Source organism: Vulpes vulpes, chromosome X, assembly GCF_048418805.1.
Source record: "Vulpes vulpes isolate BD-2025 chromosome X, VulVul3, whole genome shotgun sequence".
NCBI lineage: Eukaryota > Metazoa > Chordata > Mammalia > Carnivora > Canidae > Vulpes > Vulpes vulpes.
In genome coordinates this window covers 53,414,082-53,434,257 of record NC_132796.1, presented here as the reverse complement: position 1 = coordinate 53,434,257, position 20,176 = coordinate 53,414,082, and the positions used below count along the sequence as shown (strand labels likewise).

The window sequence follows — 20,176 nt, the reverse complement described above, 5'->3', positions numbered from 1 at the left end:
AAGAAGGAGAGATAAAGAGCTTCCAAGATAGGCAGAAACTGAAAGAATATGTGACCACCAAACTACCTCTGCAAGAAATATTAAGGGGGACTCTGTAAAAGAAAGAGGAAGCCCAAGGAAACAATCCACAAAAACAGCGACTGAATAGGTATTCCGATGACAATAAATTCATATCTTTCAATAGTAACTCAGAATATTAATGGGCCTAATGACCCCATAAAAAAGCACAGGGTTTCAGACTAGATAAAAATGCAAGACCCATCTATTTGCTGTCTATAACAAACTCATTTTAGACATGAGGAACCCTAGAGCCTGAAAATAAAAAGCTGGAGAACAATATACCATTCAAATGGTACTCAAAAGAAATCAGGGTAGCCATCCTTATATCAGATAAACTAAAGTTTGTCCCAAAGACTAGTAAGAGATGAAGAGGGACACTATATCATACTTAAAGGATCTATCCAACAAGATGACCTAACAATCGTGAATAGTCATGTCCCGAATGTGAGAGCTGCCAAGTATATCAATCAATTAATAATCAAAGTTAAGACATACTTACAAAATAATACACTTATACTTGGTGACTTCAATATAGCACTTTCTACAATCAACAGGTCTTCTAAGTACATCTCCAAAGAAACAAGAGCTTGAAATGATACACTGGACCATATGGATTTCACAAATATTTACAGAACTTTACATCCAAACGCAACTGAATACATATTCTTCTCAAGTGCACATGGAACATTCTCCAGAATAGACCACATAATGGGTCACAAATCAGGTCCAAACTGATAAAAGAAGATTGGTATTGTACCCTGCATATTTTCAGACCATAATGCTTTGAAACTAGAACTAAATCACAAGAAGAAGTTTGGAAGGATTTCAAACACGTGGAGGTTAAGGACCCTCCTGCTAAAACAAGAAGGGGTCAACCAGGAAATGAGGGAAGAATTGAAAAGATTCATGGACACTAAAGAGAATGAAGACACAACCATTCAAAATTTTTGGGATGCAGCAAAAGCAGTCCTGAGGGGGAAATACATCCCAATACAAGCATCCATCCAAAAACTGGAAAGAACTCAAATACAAAAGCTAACCTTGCACCTAAAGGAGCTGGAGAGGAAACAGCAAATAGATCCTACACACCACAGGAAAAGATAATTAATAAAGATTCGAACAGAACTCGAGGAAATAGAGACCAGAAGAACTGTGGAACAGATCAACAAAACCAGTAGTTGGTTCTTTGAAAGAATTAAAGATAGATAAATCATTAGCCAACCTTATTAAAAAGAAGAGAGAAAAGACTCAGACTAATAAAATCATGAATGAGAAAGGAGAGATCACCACTAACACCAAGGAAATACAAATTATTTTAAAAACTTATTATGAACAGCTATATGCCAATAAATTAGGCAATATAGAAGAAATGGATGCATTTCTGGAAAACAACAAACTACCCCAAGTGGAACAGGAAGAAATAGAAAACCTGAACAGGCCAATAACCAGGGATAAAATTGAAGCAGTCATCAAAAACCTCCCAAGACATAAAAGTCCAGGGCCAGATGGCTTCCCAGGGGAATTCTATCAAGGGTTTAAAGAAGAAGCCATACCTATACTACTAAAGCTGTACTGAAATATAGAAAGAGACAGAATGCTTCCAAACTCGTTCGATGAGGCCACCATCACCTTAATCCCCAAACCAAGCAAAGACCCCAACAAAAAGGAGAATTATACACCAATATCCCTGATGAACACAGATGCAAAAATTCTCAACAAGATACTAGCCAATAGGATCCAACAATACAGTAAGAAGATTATTCACCATGACCAAGTGGGATTTATCCCCAGGATGCAAGTCTAGTTCAACACTTGTAAAGCAATCAATGTGATTGATCATATCAACAAGAGAAATAACAAGAGCCATACGATATTCTCAATAGATGCAGAGAAATTATTTCACAAAATACAGCATCCATTCCTTTTTTTTAAAATAATAAATTTATTTTTTATTGGTGTTCAATTTGCCAACATACAGAATAACACCCAGTGCTCATCCCATCAAGTGCCCCCCTCAGTGCCCTTCACCACATTCACCCCCATCCCCACCCCCCTCCCCTTCTACCACCCCTAGTTCGTTTCCCAGACTTAGGAGTCTTCATGTTCTGTCTCCCTTTCTGATATTTCCTACCCATTTCTTCTCCCTTCCATTCTATTCCCTTTCACTATTATTTATAATCCCCAAATGAATGAGACCATATAATGATTGTCATTCTTCAAGTGACTTATTTCACTCAGCATACTACCCTCCAGTTCCATCCACGTCGAAGCTAATGGTGGGTATTTGTCATTTCTAATGGCTGAGTAATATTCCATTGCATACATAAACCACATCTTCTTTATCCATTTCGATGGACACCGAGGCTCCTTCCACAGTTTGGCTATTGTGGACATTGCTGCTACAAACATCAGGGAGCAGGTGTCCAGGCATTCCATAGCTTCTCCATCTTTTGGTTAAATCCCCAGCAGTGCAATTGCTGGGTTGTAGGGCAGGTCTATTTTTAGACTTTGAGGAACCTCCACACAGTTTTCCAGAGTGGCTGTACCAGTTCACATTCCCACCAACACTGCAAGACGGTTCCCTTTTCTCCGCATCCTCTCCAACATTTGTGGTTTCCTGCCTTGTTAATGTTCCCCATTCACACTGGTGTGAGGTGGTATCTCATTGTGGTTTTGATTTGTATTTCCCTGATGGCAAGTGATGCGGAGCATTTTCGCATGTGCATGTTGGCCATGTATATGACTTCCTCTGTGAGATTTCTGTTCATGTCTTTTGCCCATTTCATGATTCAATTGTTTGTTTCTTTGGCGTTGAGTTTAATAAGTTCTTTAGAGATCTTGGAAACTAGCCCTTTATCTGATATGTCATTTGCAAATATCTTCTCCCATTCTGTAGGTTGTGTTTTAGTTTTGTTGACTGTATCCTTTTCTGTGCAAAGCTTCTAATCTTGATGAAGTCCAATAGTTCATTTTTGCTTTTGTTTCTTTTGCCTTCATGAAAGTATCTTGCAAGACGTTACTGTGGCTGAGTTCAAAAAGCGTGTTTCCTGTGTTCTCCTCTAGGATTTTGATGCAATCTTGTCTCAAATTGAGATCTTTCATCCATTTTGAGATTATCTTTGTGTATGGTGAAAGTGAGTGGTCTAGTTTCATGGTTCTGCATGTGGATGTCCAATTTTCCAGCACCATTTATTGAAGAGACTGTCTTTCCTCCAGTGGATAGTCTTTCCTCTTTTTTCAAATATTAGTTGACCATAAAGTTGAGGGTCCACTTCTGGATTCCCTATTCTGTTCCATTGATCTATGTGTCTGTTTTTGTGCCAGTACCACACTGTCTTGATGACCACAGCTTTGTAGTACAACCTGAAATCTGGCATTGTGATGCCCCCAGCTATGGTTTTCTTTTTTAAAATTCCCCTGGCTATTCAGGGTCTTTTCTCACTCCACACAAATCTTAAAATAATTTGTTCTAACTCTCTGAAGAAAGTCCATGGTATTTTGATAGGAATTGCATTAAACGTGTAGATTGCCCTGGGTAACATTGACATTTTCACAATATTAATTCTTCCAATCCATGAGCATGGAATTTTTTTCCATCTCTTTGTGTCTTCCTCCAATTCTTTCAGAAGTATTCTATAGTTTTTAGGGTATAGATCCTTTACCTCTTTGGTTAGGTTTATTCCTAGCTATCTTATGCTTTTGGGTGCCATTGTAATGGGATTTACTCCTCACTTTCTCTTTCTTCAGTCTCATTGTTAGTGTATAGAAATGCCACTGACTTCTGGGCATTGATTTTGTATCCTGCCACACTGCCAAATACCTGTATGTGTTCTAGCAATGTTGGGGTGGAGGCTTTTGGGTTTTCTTTTTTTTTAAAATTAATTTTTATTGGTGTTCAATTTACCAACATACAGAAAAACACCCAGTGCTCATCCCGTCAAGTGTCCACCTCAGTGCCCGTCACGCATTCCCCTCCAACACCCACCCTCCTCCCCTTCCACCACCCCTAGTTCGTTTCCCTGGGTTAGGAGTCTTTATGTTCTGTCTCCATTCCTGATATTTCCCAACATTTCTTTTCCCTTCCCTTTCACTATTATTTATATTCCCCAAATGAATGAGAACATACACTGTTTGTCCTTCTCCTATTGACTTATTTCACTCAGCATAATACCCTCCAGTTCCATCCACGTTGAAGCAAATGGTGGGTATTTGTCGTTTCTAATTGCTGAGTAATATTCCATTGAATACATAAACCACATCTTCTTTATCCATTCATCTTTCGATGGACACCGAGGCTCCTGCCACAGTTTGGCTATTGTGGACATTGCTGCTAGAAACATCAGGGTGCAGGTGTCCCGACGTTTCATTGCATCTGAATCTTTGGGGTAAATCCCCAACAGTGCAATTGCTGGGTCGTAGGGCAGGTCTATTTTTAACTCTTTGAGGAACCTCCACACAGTTTTCCAGAGTGGCTGCACCAGTTCACATTCCCACCAACAGTGCAAGAGGGTTCCCTTTTCTCCGCATCCTCTCCAACATTTGTGGTTTCCTGCCTGGTTAATTTTACCCATTCTCACTGGTGTGAGGTGGTATCTCATTGTGGTTTTGATTTGTATTTCCCTGATGGCAAGTGATGCAGAGCATTTTCTCATGTGCATGTTGGCCATGTCCATGTCATCCTCTGTGAGATTTCTCTTCATGTCTTTTGCCCATTTCATGATCAGATTGTTTGTTTCTTTGGTGTTGAGTTTAATAAGTTCTTTATAGATTTTGGAAACTAGCCCTTTATCTGATATGTCATTTGCAAATATCTTCTCCCATTCTGTAGGTTGTCTTTTAGTTTTGTTGACTGTATCTTTTGCTGTGCAAAAGCTTCTTATCTTGATGAAGTCCCAATAGTTCATTTTTGCTTTTGTTTCTTTTGCCTTCGTGGATGTATCTTGCAAGAAGTTACTGTGGCCGAGTTCAAAAAGGGTGTTGCCGGTGTTCTCTTCTATGATTTTGATGGACTCTTGTCTCACATTTAGATCTCTCATCCATTTTGAGTTTATCTTTGTGTATGGTGAAAGAGAGTGGTCCAGTTTCATTCTTCTGCATGTGGATGTCCAATTTTCCCAGCACCATTTATTGAAGAGACTGTCTTTCTTCCAATGGATAGTCTTTCCTCCTTTATCGAATATTAGATGACCATACATTTCAGGGTCCACTTCTGGGTTCTCTATTCTGTTCCATTGATCTATGTGTCTGTTTTTGTGCCAGTACCACACTGTCTTGATGACCACAGCTTTGTAGTACAACCTGAAATCTGGCATTGTGATGCCCCCAGCTATGGTTTTCTTTTTTAAAATTCCCCTGGCTATTCGGGGTCTTTTCTGATTCCACACAAATCTTAAAATAATTTGTTCTAACTCTCTGAAGAAAGTCCATGGTATTTGATAGGGATTGCATTAAACGTGTAAATTGCCCTGGGTAACATTGACATTTTTACAATATTAATTCTGCCAATCCATGAGCATGGAATATTTTTCCATCTCTTTGTGTCTTCCTCAATTTCTTTCAGAAGTGTTCTATAGTTTTTAGGGTATAGATCCCTTACCTCTTTGGTTAGGTTTATTCCTAGGTATCTTATGCTTTTGGGTGCAATTGTAAATGGGATTGACTCCTTAATTTCTCTTTCTTCAGTCTCATTGTTAGTCTATAGAAATGCCATTGATTTCTGGGCATTGATTTTGTATCCTGCCACGCTACCAAATTGCTGTATGAGTTCTAGCAATCTTGGGGTGGAGGCTTTTGGGTTTTCTATGTAGAGTATCATGTCATCGTGAGGAGGGATAGTTTGACTTCTTATTTGCCAATTTAATGCCTTTAATATCTTTTTTTTTTGTCTGATTGTTGAGGCTTGGACTTCTAGTACTATATGGAATAGCAGTGGTGAAAGTGGACATCCCTGTCTTGTTCCTGATCTCAGGGGAAAGGCTCCCAGTGCTTCCCCATTGAGAATGATATTTGCTGTTGGCTTTTCGTAGATGGCTTTTAAGATGTCGAGGAATGTTCCCTCTATCCCTACACTCTGAAGAGTTTTGATCAGGAATTGATGCTGTACTTTGTCAAATACTTTCTCTGCATCTGTTGAGAGGATCATATGGTTCTTGGTTTTTCTCTTGCTGATATGATCAATCACATTGATTATTTTACGAGTGTTGAATCTGCCTTGTGTCCCGGGAATAAATCCTATTTGGACATGGTGAATAATTTTCTTCATGTGCTCTTGTATCCTATGGGCGAGTATCTTGTTGAGAATTTTTGCATCCATGTTCATCAGGGATATTGGTCTGTAATTCTCCTTTTCTGTGGGGTCATTGTCTGGTTTTGGAATTAAGGTGCTTCTGGCCTCATAAAACGAATTTGGAAGTACTCTATCTCTTTCTATCCTTCTAAACAGCTTTAGTAGAATAGGTATGGTTTCTTCTTTAAATGTTTGATAGAAATCCCCTGGGAAGCCATCTGGCCCTAGACTTTTGTGTCTTGGGAGGTTTTTGATGACTGCTTCAATTTCCTCCCTGGCTATTGGCCTGTTCAGATTTTCTATTTGTTCCTGATCCAGTTTTCATAATTTGTGGCTTTCCAGAAATGTGTCAGTTTATTCTAGATTGCCTAATTTATTGGCATATAGCTGTTCATAATATGTTTTTAAAATCGTTTGTATTTCCTTGTGTTGGTGATGATCTCTCTTTTCTCATTCATGATTTTATTAATTGAGTCTTTTCTCTCTTCTTTTTAATAAGGCTGGCTAATGGTTTATCTATCTTATTAATTCTTTCAAAGAACCAACTCCTGGTTTTGTTGATCTGTTCCACAGTTCTTCTGTTCTCTATTTCGTTGAGTGCTGCTCAAATCTTTATTAACTTTCTTCTTCCGCTGGGTGTAGGTTCTATTTGCTGTTTTTTCTCTAGCTCCTTTAGGTGTAAGGTTAGCTTTTGTTCTTTCCAGTTTTTGGATGGATGCTTGTATTGCGAGGTATTTCCCCCTCAGGACTGCTTTTGCTGCATCCCAAAGATTTTGAACGGTTGTATCTTCATTCTCATTAGTTTCCATGAACCTTTGTAATTCTTCTCTAATTTCCTGGTTGACCCTTTCATCTTTTAGGAAGATGGTCCTTAACCTCCACGTGTTTGAAGTTTTTCCAAACTTCTTGTTGTGATTTAGTTCTAATTTCAAGGCATTATGGTCTGAGAATATGCAGAGGATGATCCCAATCTTTTGGTGTCGGTTCATATCTGATTTGGGACCCCGTATGTGGCTTTCTGTAGAAGGTCCCATGTGCACTTGAGAAGAATGTGTATTCAGTTCAGTTTGGATGTGAAATTCTGTAGATATCTGTGAAATCCATTTGGTCCAGTGTATTATTTAAAGCTCTCGTTTCTTTGGAGATGTTGTGTTTAGACGACCTATGGAGTGTAGAAAGCGCTAGATTGAAGTCACCAAGTAAAAGTGTATTATTATCTAAGTGTGTCTTAATATTAATTTTGGTTATTAATTGATTGATATATTTGGAAGGTCCCACATTCGGGGCATATATATTGATGATTGTTAAGTCGTCTTGTTGGATAGATCCGTTAAGTATGATATAGTGTCTTTCTTCATCGCTCATTACAGTCTTTGGGGTAAATTTTAGTTTATCTGATATAAGGATGGCTACCCCTGTTTCGTTTGAGGACCATTTGAATGGTAAATGGTTCTCCAACCTTTTATTTTCAGGCTGTAGGTGTTCTTCTGTCTAAAATGAGTCTATTGTAGACAGCAAATAGATTGGTCCTTTTTTATCCAGTCTGAAACCCTGCGCCTTCTGATGGGGTCATTAAGCCCATTCACATTCAGAGTTACTATTGAAAGACATGAGTTTAGTGTCATCATGATATCTATTCAGTCCCTGTTTTTGTGGATTGTTCCATTGGACTTTTTAAAGGAGAATTTTGAGAGTCCCCCTTAAAATTTCTTGCAGAGCTGGTTTGGAGGTCACATATTCTTTCAGTTCCTTCCTGTTTTGGAAGCTTTTTATCTCTCCTTCCATTCTGAATGAGAGCCTTGCTGGATGAAGTATTCTTGGTTGCATGTTTTTCTCATTTAGGACCCTGAATATATCCTGCCAGCCCTTTCTGTTCTGCCAGGTCTCTGTGGAGATGTCTGCTGTTACCCTAATACTCCTCCCCATAAAAGTCAGGGATTTCTTTGCTTTTGCTGCTTTAAGGATCTTCTCTTTATCTTTGGAATTTGCAAGCTTCACTATTAAATGTCCAAGTGTTGAACGGTTTTTATTGATTTTAGGGGGGAATCTCTCTATTTCCTTGATGTGAATGCCTGTTTCCCTTCCTGGATTAGGAAAGTTTTCAGCTAGGATTTGTTCAAATACATATTCTGGCCCTCTGGCCCTTTCGTCACCCTCGGGAACCCCAATTAAACGTAGGTTTTTCTTCCTCAGGCTGTCGTTTATTTCCCTTAATGTATCCTCATGGTCTTTTAATCATTTGTCTCTTTTTTCCTCAGTTTCCCTCTTTGTCATCAACTTGTCTTCTATGTCACTCATTCGTTCTTCCACCTCGTTAACCCTCATTGTTAGGACTTCTAGTTTGGATTGCATCTCATTGAATTGATTTTTAATTTCTTCCTGATTAGATCTAAATTCTGCCGTCATGAAGTCTCTTGAGTCCTTTATGCTTTCTTTTAGAGCCACCAGTAGCTTTATAATATTGCCTCTGAATTGGCTTTCTGACATTGAATTGTAATCCAAATTTTGTAACTCTGTGGGAGAGAGGACTGTTTCTGATTCTTTCTATTGAGGTGTGGTTTTCCTTCTAGTCATTTTGCTCAGTGCAGAGTGGCCGAAAACAAGTTGTATTGGGAAAAGGAGAAAAAGAGAGAAGAGGAAGAAGGAAAGAAAAGAAAAAAGAAAAAAGGATGAAAAAAGAGAAAAGAAAGAAAGAAAAAATAAGGGGGGAACAAACAGAAATCAAGAAGAAAAAAAAAAACAAGGGGGAGTATCTTCTGATTCTGTGTACTGTAAATCCCTTGACTTCCCCTGGAACTTTCCAGTGCTGCTAGGTCAATAAATTGTTTTTCCCCTGTCTGCCTAGCTGGTCTTCTGGGGGAGGGGCCGGTTGTGCTGATTTTCAGGTGTTAGCACTTGGGGGAGCTGCTCTGCCCCCTGCCTGGTGTAGCTTCAGTAAGTGATGTTTATCATGTTTATCTGGTGAGGCCACTGTGAGGCTAGTGGGGGTTGTTTACCCTGTGAGGCTCCAGGAGGAACAACCACAGGGGTGGTGGTCAGCCTTGGAGCCCTGGATTCAGCGCTTGCAGTAACTATGGAACTCTTAGCCTGCAGGGGGCTGGTTGCTCCGGGGGCGGGGCCTATGATCTGCTCAGCTTGGGGCAGGAGCGTCCTTGCTGTCCTGTGCCCTCCTGGCCTCTGCCTGTCCCTGGGGGGTGGGGTGGTGGGGGAGCGCCGGATCCTGCGCTGTGTCCCCGGCGCCATGTGCTCCTGGGCCTGCGCTGTTGGATTCGCCCTCCAGGGGCAGTCCCATCTCTGCGGAGCCGCCGCCTGAGCCCCTCCGAGCTGCTCCCGGGTCCAACCATGTACGCTGCAGCCCTTTAGGGAGCTCGGCACACTCTCCCCAGGGCGCAGGTGCTCTGTTAGTGTCCCAGGGAGCCTGAGGGCATCCCTGCCCCTCCTGGGGTCCTGGTCTAACTCCCTGCGAGCGCCTTTCCTCCCAGAAATATTGGTGAAGCTCCTGCTTCTCTGGGACGGTGCTTTCCTGTCCTGGGGGCACTTGCCCTGGCCTTACCCTGACTCCTCGCAGGCCCCTCCCCCTTGGATGCCTTTTGTTTCTTTATTTCTCCCCCCCCCCCCCCACCCCCGGCCCATCTTCCTACCTTGATAGAAGCGTGAACTCTTCTCACTGTAGCATTCTAGCTGTTCTCTCTTTAAATCTCAGGCTGAATTCGTAGATTTTCAGGATGATTTGAAGGTTATCTAGATAATTTGGTGGGGACAGGTGACTTGGGGACCCTACTCTCCCACCATCTTGCCCCTCCCCTCCTACAGCATCCATTCTTGATCAAAACTCTTCAGAGTGTAGGGATGAAGGGAACATTCCTCAGCATCTTAAAGCCATCTACGAAAAGCCCACAGCAAGTATCATTCTCAATGGAGAAACACTGGGAGCTTTTCCCGTAGATCAGGAACAAAACAGGGATGTCCACTTTCACCACTGCTATTCAACATAGCATTAGAAGTCCTAGCCTCGGCGCGAGCCGGACGGGCGCCGAGGACGCCGCGCAGCAAGCGAGGGAGCGGGCGGGTGAGGCAGGACCAGGCCATGGAGAGCCGAATCCAGCGGGTTCGCGCCGCGTTCGCGTCCGGCCGCTTGCGCCCGGTTAGGTTCCGTCTCCAGCAGCTCGGAGCCCTGCGCAGGATGGTGCAGGAGCGCGAGAAGGACATCCTGGAGGCCATTGCGGGCGACCTGTGCAAGAGTGAACTCAATGCATACAGTCAGGAAGTCATTACCGTTCTTGGGGAACTTGATATTGTGCTGGAGAATCTTCCTGAATGGGTTGCTGCTAAACCAGCTAAGAAGAACCTGTTCACCATGCTGGATGAGGCCTATGTTCAACCGGAGCCCCTGGGAGTCGTACTGATTATTGGAGCTTGGAACTACCCCTTTGTTCTCACCATTCAGCCTCTGATTGGAGCCATTGCTGCAGGAAATTCTGTCATCATCAAGCCTTCTGAACTAAGTGAAAAAACAGCTAAGATCTTGGCTGAACTCCTCCCACGGTATTTAGACCAGGACTTGTATGTTGTTATCAACGGTGGCATCAAAGAAACCACAGAGCTCCTGAAACAGCGATTCGACCACATTCTCTATACGGGGAACACGGCAGTTGGAAAAAATGTCATGGAAGCTGCTGCCAAGCATCTGACCCCTGTGACTCTAGAACTAGGAGGGAAGAGCCCGTGTTATGTCGACAAAGATTGTGACCTGGACATTGCCTGCAGGCGTATAACTTGGGGGAAGTACATGAATTGTGGTCAGACCTGCATTGCTCCTGACTACGTTCTCTGTGAACTGTCCCTCCAGAATCAAATTGTGCAGAAGATTAAGGAAACAGTGAAGGAATTTAATGGTGAAAATATAAAAGAATCTCCTGATTATGAGAGGATCATCAATCTTCGTCATTTTAAGAGGATACTAAGTTTGCTTGAAGGACAGAAAATAGCTTTCGGTGGGGAGACTGATGAGGCCACACGCTATATAGCCCCGACAATACTTAGTGATGTTGATCCTGAAAGCAGGGTAATGCAAGAAGAAATTTTTGGACCGATTCTTCCAATAGTTCCTGTAAAGAATGCCGATGAAGCCATTAAATTCATAAACAGCCGTGAAAAGCCCCTGGCTTTCTACATATTTTCTCACAACGATAAGCTTGTCAGACAGATGATCGACGGCACGTCCAGCGGTGGTGTCACAGCCAATGATGTCATCATGCACTTCACACTCAGCTCTTTACCCTTTGGAGGTGTGGGTTCTAGCGGGATGGGAGCTTATCACGGGAAATACAGCTTTGATACTTTTTCTCATCAACGTCCCTGTTTACTAAAAAGTTTAAAGAGGGAAGGTGCTAACAAGCTCAGGTATCCTCCCAACAGCCAGTCAAAAGTGGACTGGGCGAAATTTTTCATCTTGAAACGCTTCAACAAAGGAAAACTCAGTCTGCTGGTACTAACTTTCCTGGGCATTTTGGCGGCTGTGCTTGTCAAGAAATACCAAGCTGTGTTGAGGAGAAAGGCCCTGTTGAGTTTTCTGGGAGTTCAGACTGTATTGTCCAATAAGCAGTGATGGCCAGCAGATGCCAGGACCAGCTCTCTCTGTTAAGAGTGAGGTTGGATACTACTGAAGAAGGATCCTGTTCAACCTCCTAGATGCCTTTACTGAGTTATTTCTCTATTAAATAGTTGATGAACCAATTGTTTTAAAATCCTACCAAAAATAGTAAGGAAACTGCAAATGCACCATAATCAAATCTAAAAGTCATTGCTATTCACCATGGATAAAACTTGCCATGTCAGCCAAACTCCAGTCCTCGCCCCACTGTTTGGTGACTCGGAGAAGCAATTTGGTGTTGTGTCACCCAGACCTTAGAGCTTGAGTCTAGGGGAGGAGATGTGTTACGCTAAACCCGGACTCCTTGGGAGGTGTAAAAGATTCTCCGAACCTAAAAGAGTCTCCGAACCTGTTGAGTGACTTCTTCATTCCAGTTCATGGGACACAGGGCACCCTGCCCCCACTGCTGCCTTACGCCATCTCTCTGTGGAGCCATCAGCCCTCGGCTTCCAGAGAAGTGGAGCTAGATCTTCCCAGCTCTGCTTAGGGTTTGATGCACTGGAATTGTATATGGGTTGGTGGTGGGAATTGATCCTGTCCCTCATCTATTGGGACATAAGGATTTGACGTTCGGGAGTCAACCCTCCTGTCAGTGCCATCTGACCAGTGGTCTTCCTACTTTCTCATCCATTCTCCACCCTCTTGTGTTTTGTTGGGGACAGTTGTTTTGTGGTTGTCTACAAATGCCTTTTGTGACTAATATCATGCAAAACATCTTGTATTTCCCAGGGCTTCCAGGGAAGACCGTTGCCAATTTCACAAAAGTATCATCTGTCACTTCCTGTGTAGGCATAGAATTCTGCATCTTACAAAGCCTAACTGGTATGATTTTATGCTGTAATAAAATGACTTATAACAATACTTATTCTCTCTCAGGATGTTACAGTTTCAAGTCAGTGGATCTTGAAGGACAAATCTTTACATTTCTTATGTTCCATAGCACAATGCTAATAAATTTCACTTTTCTGAACCTCAGAGGGATCCCCTTCTGAATAAGTTCAGCGTTCAGGATTTAATGTGGAAAGCCACCTCCTGTCATGGACAAGAGGCCTTGGATATTTAGGACTTTGGAGCTGGAGAGCCTCCGAGGGGCTGATGGTGGATGGTTTGGAGGCAGACTCTGTAAGCCATAGCAGTTGGCCACGCTGAAGGGGACGGAGGACATAGGAAGTAGAGGAACGGGATCTCCTGAGCCTGGCCCAGACCTGAGACCAGGTGCTTCAGCCAGGTGGGAAAGAGCCCTGTGGAATGCAGCCTCCCTGCCAGGCTGTGGTGACTCCTGGTTGCAAGGGCTCCACCCTTCCCGCCTCTGCACGATGAGAGAATGTATAATTCCCTTTGGAGAGTGTGTGATTTAATCACAGGGTGAGGTATCAAGAATTAATCACTAGGTGAGATTAAGAAACAGCTGTTTAACACTGTCAATTCATCAGGATAATTGGTCATAAAATATCTCAGAACTTCAATATGGAGTTTTCATGTAGTATATTAAATTGTATTTTCTAATTTCTAGTTAAACTAAATTATTGCCTCGACTATTCACCTCTTCTGCTTCAAAATAAATACACTATATTTGCTAAAAAAAAAAAGAAGTCCTAGCCTCAGCAGTCAAACAACAAATAGACATTAAAGACATTCAAATGGCAAATAAGAAGTCAAACTCTCCCTCCTCGCAGATGACATGATACTGTACGTAGAAAACCGAAAAGACTCCACCCCAACATTGCTAGAACTCATACAGCAATTCGGCAGTGTGGCAGAATACAAAATCAATGCCCAGAAGTCAGTGGTATTTCTATACACTAACAATGAGACTGAAGAAAGAGAAAGTAAGGAGTCAATCCCACTTGCAATTGCACCCAAAAGCATAAGATACCTAGGAATAAACCTAACCAAAGAGGGAAAGGATCTGTACCCTAAAAACTACAGAACACTTCTGAAAGAAATTGAGGAAGACACAAAGAGATGGAAAAATATTCCATGCTCTTGGATTGGAAGAATTAATATTGTGAAAATGTCAATGTTACCCAGGGCAATCTACACGTTTAATGCAATTCCTATCAAAATACCATGGACTTTCTTCAGAGAGTTGGAACAAATCATCTTAAGATTTGTGTGGAATCAGAAAAGACCCTGAATATCCAGGGGGAATAATGAAGAAGAAAACCATAGCTGGGGGCATCACAATGCCAGGTTTCAGGTTGTACTACAAAGCTGTCATCATCAAGACGATGTGGTACTGGCACAAAAACAGACACATAAATCAATGGAACAGAATAGAGAATCCAGAATTGGACCCTCAACTCTATGGTCAACTAATATTCGACAAAGCAGGGAAGACTATCCACTGGAAGAAAGACAGTCTCTTCAATAAGTGGTGCTGGGAAAATTGGACATCTACATGCAGAAGAATGAAACTGGACCATTCTCTTACACCATACACAAAGATAAACTCAAAATGGTTTAAAGATCTAAATGTGAGACAAGATTCCATAAAAACCCTAGAGGAGAACACAGGCAACACCCTTTTTGAACTTTGCCACAGCAACTTCTTGCAAGATACATCCATGAAGGCAAGAGAAACCAAAGCAAAAATGAATTATTGGGACTACATCAAGAGAAAAAGCTTCTGCACAGCAAAAGAAACAGTCCACAAAAAAAAAGAAACCTACAGAGTGGGAGAAGATATTTACAAATGATGTATCAGATAAAGGGCTAGTATCCAAGATCTATAAAGAACTTATGAAACTCAACAGCAAAGAAACAAACAACCCAATCATGAAATGGGCAGAAGACATGAACAGAAATTTCACCAAAGAAGACATAGACATGGCCAACAACCACATGAGAAAATGCTCCGCATCACTGGCCATCATGGAATTACAAATCAAAACCACAATGAGATACCACCTCACACCAGTGAGAACACCAGTGAACATTAACAAGACAGGAAACAACAAATGTTGGAGAGGATGTGGAGAATGGGGAACCCTCTTGCAATATTGGTGGGAATGTGAACTGGTACAGCCACTCTGGAACACTGTGTGGAGGTTCCTCAAAGAGTTCAAAATAGATTTGTCCTACAACCCAACCACTGACTGCATTGCTGGGGATTTACCCCAAAGATACAGATGTAGTGAAATGCCACAACATCTGCACCCCGATGTTTATAGCAGCAATGTCCACAATAGCCAAACTGTGGAAGGACCCCCTGGTGTCCATTGAAAGATGAATGGATAAGGAAGCTGTAGTATATGTATACAATGGAATATTAGTCAGCCATTAGAAATGACAAATACCCACCATTTGCTTTGAGGTGGAGGGACCTGGAGGGTATTATGCTGAGTGAAATTAGTCAATCAGAAAAGGACAAACATTATATGGTGTCATTCATTTGGGGAATGTGAAAATTAGTAAAAGGGATTAAAAGGAAAGGAGAGAAAATGAGTGAAAATATCAGTGAGGGTGACAAAATGTGAGAGACAGCTAATCTGGGAAATGATGAGGGGTAGTAGAAGGGAAGGTGGGCGGGGGTTTGGGGTGACTGCGTGATGGGCACTGCGGGGGGCACTTGGCAGGATGAGCACTGGGTGTTATGCTATATGTTGGCAAACTGAACTCAAATAAAAAATTTAAAAAAAATAAAAGAAAAACAAATATGAAATCAACCTAGATGTTTAACAATTAGGAAGTAGTTAAAATATATATACACACATGCACACTAACAAGACATACACATGGATATATATGTAGTTATCAATTCAATGTTATATTACCAGCCAGAGAAAATATTTTTAAAAGTAACTTTAATGAAGTGAAATGTAATAGAGTATATGTGTATAAACATATATATACACACATTTTTCCGTGAAAAAGCAATATAAAAACAGTATATACATTTTTATATAAATATATGACATATGCAAAAAATACTAGAGAAGTACACCCAAACACAATTCAGGTAGTTCCTGGAAAATATTACAGATATATGGATGAAAATGATTTAGGAATGTGTGCGTGTTGATTAGGATTGATTACCAGGAATATTAAATTTCTTCTGTTAACTTGTCTGCTTTGTTATTTTTGTCTGCAATGAAGCTGAATGATTTTTCTGACAATGGGGAAAAGGGCAGCAAGTGGGCACAGGGAAAGAGCATTTACAACCCCAAACAGGGAAGTGCCATTTGCAGCCCATCGAGCTGGCCAAGACACGCACATGCACGCACCCACGCGTGCACACACAGACGCGCACACACATCAATTACAGTGACCAGGAGACTATGCAGGGGAAATGGACACACTTGTTTTACTAGCTGTGCTGGCTGGCATGAACGCAAATCAGTACAATGCTTATGAAGGGGCCATTTGGCAACACACAGGAAAAGTCTTTAAAATATCCTATTGTGGATCCTGCAAGTCGACAATTAAGAAGACCATCCGGTAGGCTAGCGAAGATTTGGCTTGACAAGGAAGGATTCATTCATCAGAGTATGCAATGTTGGGTTTAAACACAAGGAAAGAACTGGGCACCAACTGAATGTCCAATAATGCGGGATTGATTACAGAAATGTTAAAGATCCATCTATACAGTCTGCAGGCACTGAAGATGACATTTCTGAAGCCTGTTGAATAGCATGGAAAGAAGTTCAATGGGTTGATTTTTGTTTGGTTTTAGTTTCTGAAGAAGCAGGTTAAGAAACACCACACATAGGAACCATTCTATAACGGTGTGTTAAAAGGGAAGGTGGGGTGGGAGTGAGGAAGGGAGGGAGAGAGAAGGAGAGAAGAGAGCCTGGAAAAACAGCACACCAAGAAGTGGCTGTCTCTGGGTAGTAGGATCACTGGGAACAATTACTCTCTTGGCTTTCCCTCATCTGATCTCCTTTTCCTTTCTGATGTTTCTACCATGAAATTGTGTCACCTGTGTAGTGAAGGAAGCAAGCATGAAGGTGCTTTTTAAACCAAACCACAAGGAGAAGAGGCAGCCTGTAATCTATCAAGTGGCACAGATTAGCAAGATTATTCGCAACGCCCTTGGTGGGGGGGGGGGGGGAGGGGAAAGCAGAAGAGAGGAAGAGGGGAGGAGGTGGAGGAGGAAGAGGGTAGGAAAGGTGAGAGGGAGAGAGGGAGAAGGAGAGAGGGAGAGAGAGGAAGGGGGGGAGAGATCGAGGGAAAGGAAGGAGGGAGGGGGGGTGAGAGGAGAGAGAGAGAGAGAGAGAGAGAGAGAGAGAGAGAGAGAGAGAGAGGAGAGAGACCTGCACTCCCAGTACAATACAATACACTGCTGGTGGGTTAGGGGGGCAAAGAGGGTGGTTGTAAACCGGGTGGGAGCCAAGGTTTGGCTCTGCTGGCTGGCTCGACCCTGGCATGTCTTCATCGCAAGGTGGCCTCCTCATCGGTGTCTTCCTCGAAATCTTTGACGTCAGCACTGGTGGACTGCCTGGCCCAGGCTCCCCTTTCGGCCTCTCGTTCTTTATGCGACTTGAATCTCCCAACGAAAATTTTGCGGTAGTTCAGGAACATGCCATTCATCGCATCAATGGCCCGCTCTGCGGACTCCTGCTTCTGGAAGTGCACAAAGCCGTAGCCCTTGGGCCCCTTTTCGTCGCAGGCCACTTTGCAGGACAGGATGTTGCCAAACGCCGAGAAGATGTTGTACAGCGCCTTGTTGTCGATGGTCTTGCCCAGGTTCTTGATGAAGACGTTGCCCACCCCACTCCTGCGGAGCGAGGGGTCCCGCTGGGACCACATGATGCGCACGGGCCTGCCCTTGATCACATCAAAGTTCAGGGTTTCCAGGGCCCGCTTGGCATCCACCGGTTGCTGGTAGTTGACGTACGCGTAGCCCAACGAGCGGCGGGTGATCTTGTCCCTGCAAATGCGGATGGACAGGATGGGCCCGGCCGGGCTGAACTTCTCATACAGCATTGCCTCTGTCACTTCAGGATGCAGGTCGCCCACGTACAGCGAGGCCATAGGAAAGTCTGGGTTGCCTTCGGAGCCCCGGCTGGTCTCCGCATCCACATCTGCAGCCGCCGCTGCCGCCGCCGCTGCCGCCGCCGCTGCCGCCGCCGCTGCCGCCGCCGCCGCCGCAGCCACCGCCGCCGCCACCTCCGCATCAGCCTCCCCCGAGGAGGGCGCCGCAGCCTCCGCTACTGCCGCGACTGCTGCTGTGGCGGCGGCGGCGGCTTCAGCCGCGCTGGCCTCCACAACCGCTGCCGCCAGGGCGGCCTCCGCCTCTTCCCCCACTGCCAGGGCCGCCGTCGCCTCCCCCTGGGTGGCCTCCCCCACTGCCTCCTCTACTGAGGCCTCGGCCTCCACCTCTGCTTCCGCCTCAGCTACGGAGGCCTCCGCCACAGCCTCTGCCACGGTCGCCGCCGCAGCCTCCGCCGCCGCCGCCGCCGCCGCTGCCGCCACCGCCGCCGCCACTGTCGCCGCTGTCGCCACGGTCTCCGGTGCCACCAGGCCGCTGCCGCGACCTCCCTTCCCGCGAGCTGGGGGACGGAGGGGCGGGAAAGGGCAGGAGGGCGTGTGGGCGCTGGAACCCGGGCCGGGGGCGCGAGCGGGAGCTGGGGCCGGGACCCGGGTCCCGGGGCCAACCGATCCGGCGAGTCCAGGTCACTTGGAATAGCAAGCGAGCGCTGCCAGGAGCGCGCCGGTGCGAGTCGCCGCAGCCTGCAGCCTGCTGCTGCCGCCGCCGCTCAGTCGTGGGCTAGCGTGCGGGGCGCGGGCGGGCGGCGTGTGGTGGGGGGCGGGGGGTGTTGGCGTCTGTGGTCCGGGCAGCTGGGCAGGCTTCTGTCTCTTTGGTTCCCCCTGTGGCTGCTGCGGGGCTGTGGGGCCGCAGGCTGTGGGAGGGGGCGGGAACGGGAGCCTTGGGGCTGGGGTGGTGGTGAGTCTTCAGCCTCTCAGGTTGCCTGGATATATATGAAGAGGAAGGCAAGGAAAGGGTTCTGCTGTGGACTGCGGGAATACCGGTTAGATTTAGAAGGTTTTGTTTTATCCCCCCTTTCCCCGTAGAACAGTTAAATGATCAAATCAAGTACCTTGCAAGAGCCGGTGGGTGTCATGGAGAATACACTTGCCCAGCCTAAACAAAGCCAAGAAGAATGGTTTTCTCACATTCAGGGGTTCTACCCACTTCCGCTCATACACACTCTCCAACATCACCGCCACCAAGGAAACAACACCTACTCTGAGCAGGAGCTGGGGCCAGGGGGCCAAGCTCCCCCTGCAGCCTGCTGACCCATTTTCTAAGAGATTCCCACCCCCCTTTCCAGCTCTTTCCCTCCTCTGCAACACTTGTAGAAGAGGGAATAAAGAACACATATTCATTCATCCATAATACCATGCCACAAATATTTAGGGAACCTGTGCTGGTCCCTAGGGATACAGGGGTCTGGGAAGCAGGAGACATAAACTGGTTTTGACCTTGTCCTTGGGAACACACAGTCTGGCTGGAACCGCCGTCCCTGCTCCAGACTAGGGGAGAACTACAGACCTGGGGTTCTTCTGCAATGCCCCCCCACCAATTCCTCCTGCCCACCCAGCCTCCTACATGCAGCCCTACAGAAGACGAATCAAGAGCACCCTGTCCTTAGTGCTGTCTTCAATGATACTGTGAGGAAAGCCACACCAAGGGCTGGGGACAGGGCCTGGTCCAGAGCCAAGCACTGGTTTGTTCTTCGCTCTGCCCTCAAGGTGCTAAGGTTACTAGCATGAACCAAGAAATACACATCCATGCTCAAAACAAAACCAAAATCTGAAATCTCTAGAATGAGGTCCCTGGTCCCAGCAGTTCATCGGCTAATATTTGTGAAAGCGTTATCAACTACTTGGCACTGGGAGCTAAGGGACAGGCCATGTGATAAGTGAGCAGTGGGTGTTGATGTGTTGGAAGTGTGGGGCCTGGTGATACTAGGTGAGCAGTATGTGTTGTGGAAGCAGGGAGGCCACACAGGACCAAATGCTGAGGGGATAGACAAGTGAACAACCATTAGAGTCGAGTGTAACAGAAGCTAGGGCCCCACTAGCTCCAGAAAGAAGGACTCAGCCGCTAGCTCTCTGTGGTAGGAGTCAAGTGAGGCTGCACAGAAGACGAAACCCCAAAGATGAGCTCTGATGAGTAGCAGTCCACCGTGTCGAGGCAGAAAGGAAGGCATTCCAAACAGAGGGATCAG

General features: G+C 44.6%; 1 protein-coding gene and 1 pseudogene across 1 annotated transcript; one reads left to right on the top strand and one right to left on the bottom strand.

The window, feature by feature from the left end:
- Nucleotides 1–10,382: 10,382 nt before the first annotated feature.
- LOC112911803 (aldehyde dehydrogenase family 3 member A2 pseudogene) lies at nt 10,383–15,417 on the top strand (annotated as a pseudogene).
- A 371-nt stretch (nt 15,418–15,788) lies between these two features.
- Nucleotides 15,789–18,615, bottom strand: LOC112911805 (polyadenylate-binding protein 1-like 2). Its single transcript, XM_072744938.1, has one exon. It carries the CDS (start codon nt 17,973–17,975, stop codon nt 17,373–17,375), a length of 603 nt encoding a protein of 200 aa, XP_072601039.1. The 5' UTR covers nt 17,976–18,615; the 3' UTR covers nt 15,789–17,372.
- Nucleotides 18,616–20,176: the final 1,561 nt, after the last annotated feature.